The sequence below is a fragment of the Cynoglossus semilaevis genome, chromosome 16, assembly GCF_000523025.1.
Source record: "Cynoglossus semilaevis isolate Cse_v1.0 chromosome 16, Cse_v1.0, whole genome shotgun sequence".
NCBI classification, from domain to species: Eukaryota; Metazoa; Chordata; class Actinopteri; order Pleuronectiformes; family Cynoglossidae; genus Cynoglossus; species Cynoglossus semilaevis.
The window spans coordinates 16,696,011-16,701,077 of record NC_024322.1 but is presented as its reverse complement, the minus strand read 5'-3'; the positions used below and the strand labels follow the sequence as shown (position 1 = coordinate 16,701,077).

The 5,067-nt window shown below is 42.2% G+C and overlaps 1 protein-coding gene across 1 annotated transcript in view; it reads left to right on the top strand.

The window, feature by feature from the left end:
- The window catches only part of pcbp3 (poly(rC) binding protein 3), a 28,969-nt gene extending 24,494 nt beyond the window's left edge, over positions 1-4,475 (top strand). Inside the window, exons 13-16 of the mRNA XM_008329030.3 lie at positions 321-399; positions 1,097-1,149; positions 1,264-1,433; positions 1,595-4,475. Of these exons, the coding sequence (XP_008327252.1) occupies positions 321-399; positions 1,097-1,149; positions 1,264-1,433; positions 1,595-1,631 (339 nt within the window). The 3' untranslated portion in view covers positions 1,632-4,475. The remainder of the gene's footprint in view (positions 1-320; positions 400-1,096; positions 1,150-1,263; positions 1,434-1,594) is intronic.
- Positions 4,476-5,067: the final 592 nt, after the last annotated feature.

The following is a 5,067-nucleotide window of genomic DNA, read 5'->3' as shown; positions in this document are numbered from 1 at the left end:
ACTCACTGATGACTCAATGAAGTATATTATATATGTACTATGTATTATATATATATAACACCACAGTAAATCACTGCTAGGGATGTCCACTAATATTGGCCGAACGATATTTGATTTTATTCTCTCTGATAAGGGGCAGGTCACTTCTCACTGCTGTTAGAATCACATCATATTCTTAGCTCCTAACCCCACCTCTCTGCCCCCCCACCCTGGCTCCTGGCCTCCTCCTTCACCGACTCCTTCCTTTTGGTTTCCTTCGTTTCTCAGTGTGACTGTGTCTCAGTAACCTCTTAGCTCTACTTTCCCTCCTAACCCTTCAGCAGTTGACCAAGCTCCACCAGTTGGCTATGCAGCAAACCCCCTTTACCCCCCTGGGACAGACCATCCCCGCTTTCCCTGGTACGTACCCTCCAAGTACCCACCCAGTAGATTTTAGACTTTTCTTTTTGCATCCAGAGAAACATTTTCTCTTGCCCCCACCTTTGCATGACTCGACCCAGCATGATACTGCCCCCCGGTGGTTACTTTCCTACTCCTTGTTTTCTTAACTTTTTCTTCAGTGCAAGGCCAGATGGTCCCAACTTGTAGAAACAGATCTCTAAACCAGGGTTTACTCCAAATATTACTCCCGTCTGTACATAGTACTGTGTACTGTGTAACAAGAAAATGACTGGGGCAACGATACAATATATTGCGATACTACAGATGCGACAATATATTGATTTTTTTTTAATTGTAGGTACTGGTAGAATGACATGCACTTGAAGTATCTCGAGTTTTCATCCCATCATCAGCTCCCAGCATGTGTTTGTAGAGGTTTCAATCTCAGGTCAGCGGCCCCGGCTGGTGTCACTGACTCAGATGGGTTCGGTCTTTCACACAGGGCGGTAACACCAGGGGTCATGTGATGAAGTTGATGTGTCAATCACATGTATTTAGTATATATTGAGTAGTTCACCGTGTCCATCTTATTGCCCTGTGCGGGGCAGATGGCAAATCTCATTAGTAAAAGTAAAGAAGTTTCAAAGTTGTTGTTTTTTTTCCAACAATCAAATCCAACATTTCCTCTGCGTCTGTTCTCTGTCCTCCAACCCAGGTTTGGACACCAGTCCACCGGCCAGCACCCAAGAACTCACCGTTCCTAACGATGTGAGTGAAGACGCCAACAGTTTAGAAACGTGACTGTTTTTTTTTTTGTTTTTTTTCTACGTGTCTTCACTTGATAATTAACCATTTTTTAACTCGTCTCATTTCCACCGCCAGCTGATAGGCTGCATCATCGGACGCCAGGGAACCAAAATTAACGAGATCCGACAAATGTCCGGAGCGCAGATCAAAATCGCAAACGCCATGGAAGGATCGTCGGAACGCCAGATCACCATCACGGGGGCGCCGGTTAACATCAACCTGGCTCAGTACCTCATCAACGCAAGGTAACCTGGTACTGTCAAACTGATGTGACAAAATGATGATCAAACTAAGGGTCAGGGACCTCGTGAGACACAGAGACATTAATTATTAAGGTAATAGTTGATCTGCCTCTCTGCCCTCCTCCTGTTCCCTCTCCTGCCCCATCTCACCCGAACTGTTGTAGGCTGACGTCTGAGGTCACAGGAATGGGGGCGCTCTAGACCCCTCTGCTCTGCACCTGGAGTATTTATTTCTTTCACGCCGTCCACAGATGAAAGTGTGAGTGACGAGTTCACCTCTGACCGATTATTTTATATATTTCAAACTAACTTTTGGTCAAATGTTCGTCTTAGAATCAATTCACGAAGCTGTCACAGGAGTGCTGCCTCCTAGTGGTTAAGAAATAAGCCCCCAGACCAGAGCAGCCCCAGGGAGTCAGACATAATAATAATAATAGTAATAATAATAATAAAAAGAGTCCCTTATTTTCTCCTGTCATGGGAACATTTATAGTGTAAGTCTCTTGTAACTGACATGGGCTGCCACAGGAGGCGCAATTAAGTACATGGTTGTAACTCACAGGCTGGGATTTGTGGTCTGTCTGGGAATTGAATTGCTCTGTGCTACTTGTAAGACAGGCGTGCTAACTGCTACACTATGAAGCCATACAGTAGATGTGCGTCCCAACTCGCAGGCCGCGACCCAGATGTTTTTGTTTTGTTTGTTTTTACAACAGAAATACATATCTGCGTTCCTCTGTTCAAGCCTCTGGTTCTTTACATTTGCTTTAGTGAAAAAGAAAAGGTTTGGGGGGGGGCAGTAAATATATACACCAGCCTATACTAATTACAGGTCAAAAATATGGCTCGTGGGCCTTAATAGGCACGACACATATTGCAAAAATTTGTATATTTTTTTCCAAAAGTTTTGCTGCTGTTCCTTAATTGTACACTAGAGGGCACATTAGTAGCATACACAACACAACCCTGAGACTGGAAACTAAACAGCCGTGGCAGCAGTGAAGGGCAGTTGTTCTCAGATGTTTCCTCTTTGACTTTGACCCTCGGGGTTGGGACCCTGACTGGACCAAAATGGACCAAAATGGACCACTTGTGTTTGCAGAGGGACATGGACGATGTGTGTGTTTGGTGTGTTTGGAAAAACTCAGTGTTTTTAGAGAATCTCTCTCTGCACTGCGGTGGAAAACTAACGGCTGAAAACAGCTGACGTGGACGTCCTGTTGTTATAAGTGCGTTTATTTATTTTATTGTTAAGAATTTCAGGTTGTTTAAAAAAAAAAGTTTTTTAAAAGTTTATTTCAGGTGTCCTTTTATTTATTTTATTCTCACCAGTGGATCTGATTGGTGAAAATGGTGTTGATGTTATTTATGTTGTCATTTTCTCCTGGTCCAGCCCACATTTTAGATCTGATTAGGCTGTACAGCATGTGACCTCTGACCTAAAGTCTTAAATGTTGTTTCTCTTTTTTTATATATATATATATGTTTCAGGTTATTTAACAAACTGTTTCTGACCTTAAACGACCTCTGGTGGACTGTGTTGGTTCGTTCGACCTCATGTTTTAGCGAGTACTTTAGACACAAAAAGTACTGAGCAGATGTCAAGGACTCCGCAACATTAAGTTGTGTGTGTGTGTGTGTGTGTGTTCTGTCGAGACAGCACGGACCAATCTGCATGATGTATTTTACATTTAATCTAAACATAATCACACAGAAGAGAGAGAGAGAGAGAGAGAAAGGGGGTGGGGTTAAAAGCCATATGCAGTTATTCATAAATTAATCTGGATGTCACTGTGACCCCAGTGTGACCCCAGTGTGACCCCAGTGTGACCCCAGTGTACAGAGGTTGGTGTGAGTAAGAATGGAACACACGCATGTTCTCACGACACCACATAACACTCAGTATATTATCTAACCATATACGTATTGTATACTTTACTTTTACTACATTCTCTGCATAAGTACACAGGATACCTCTCAGTACTCCTAAATTACCCCCCTCTGTGGTTTTCCGGGGTATTTGGTTCTGTGAGGTCATCAATCAAGTTTTTATCTCCTCCCTGTAGGTTATTGTTTTTTCGCTGTTTTTTTTAATTATTATTATTAACGGAGTATTTTCCCAGCCTGAATAAAGACCCAGTAGGTGGCAGTAATGCTGAGTTAGATGTTGGCAGGAATAGCTTGGCGCTACCTGCTAACGTGCAGCTAAAACGCCCTGTCGTAGCATACCACTAACACACTACATACTAGCGCACAGCTACAGTACAACACCACTTATATGCTAGACGCTAATGCGCCAATAACGCGCTACATGCTAAGTGTAGTTCCTGTATAAAAACCAGTTACCTCACCATAAGTCTTTCTTACAGGGAGGGGTGAAGGGTAGGAGTGTTTATTGGGAAGAATCTGGCGATACGATACGTATCGGAAGATTCATACGTATGTTCTTCTTATTATCAAAATTATAACGTAGTAAATCGGTACATACGTACTTAAAGTGGTACACTAACATCAGATATTCACTTCTGAAAATGATCAATACTCATGTTGACCTGTACAACTGCGCTGGGGGGCGGGGGCAACTGGAGACGTTATTTATTTATTTATTTAAGAAACTAAATATTTATACAGTGTGGTGTCATCGGCAAACTTGATCATCAGAGTATTTTATTTACCCTGTAAATGTTGTTATATTTTGGTCTAAGTCGGTCGTGTTTTTTTATTATTATTATTTTAACACAATCTTTATTGAATATTTGAAAAAAAAAACAGAGTAAATGTAAACGTTCAGTATATCTTTCTTTTTTTTAAACTTTTTTTTTAAATATTTAAAACACGTGTAAAAAAACTGAAGAAGGAACCAAACAGAGTCTGATCTGTGTTCAAACACACGCCTAAAATGTGGGCACAGTGCAGTAAACGATGATGTCACACGATGTTTATAATTTACATCCTGAAGGTCTGACTGTCTAATCAGGTTGATTCTTAGATGTTTTGTAAAAAAAAAAGAGGAAAAAAAACTCAATAAAGTTTTTGTTGTCTTTCTCCAGACTCCATTTTGTTGTAAATAAAATGGAAGACATTTGACTCGAGTTTCAACCAAAGTTGACGACGCCTCGGGCTGTGACACGGTGGTGTTACATGAATCTAAATACAGTCTGAAGGAGGACACAGCTGTCCACACGGGACATCACTGAACACAAGCATGTCCCAAATAAACCTTGTTCTTCTTCAGGAGTGGTGGAGGGGAGGGGGGGGGGCATCAGGAGGTCACTTCATATATTCCACCATTTCTCTAAGGGCTGTTGGTTTCACACCGTTCTTGACGGACGATCCTGGAGGAATTTGTAGAACAAACTGAGGAGCAGACCGTCCTCCCTCCACCCAACACCACCCTGACTGTAGACGGTGAACCTCAGTCAGGTCTTAGACCCCGGTCAGGTCTTAGACCCCGGTCAGGTCTGAAAAAAAAATGGTTTTGATGAACTGTCACTGGACAAATGACACCTTTTTATTTTTATTTTTTTCTTCTTTTTCCACAGTCATTAATTAGCTGAGCAGCTGAATTGCTGGGGCTATGTTTTGTCAAACCTTCAGAGACATGGGGGGAAGTGTGGGGGGAGTACGGGGGAGGTAC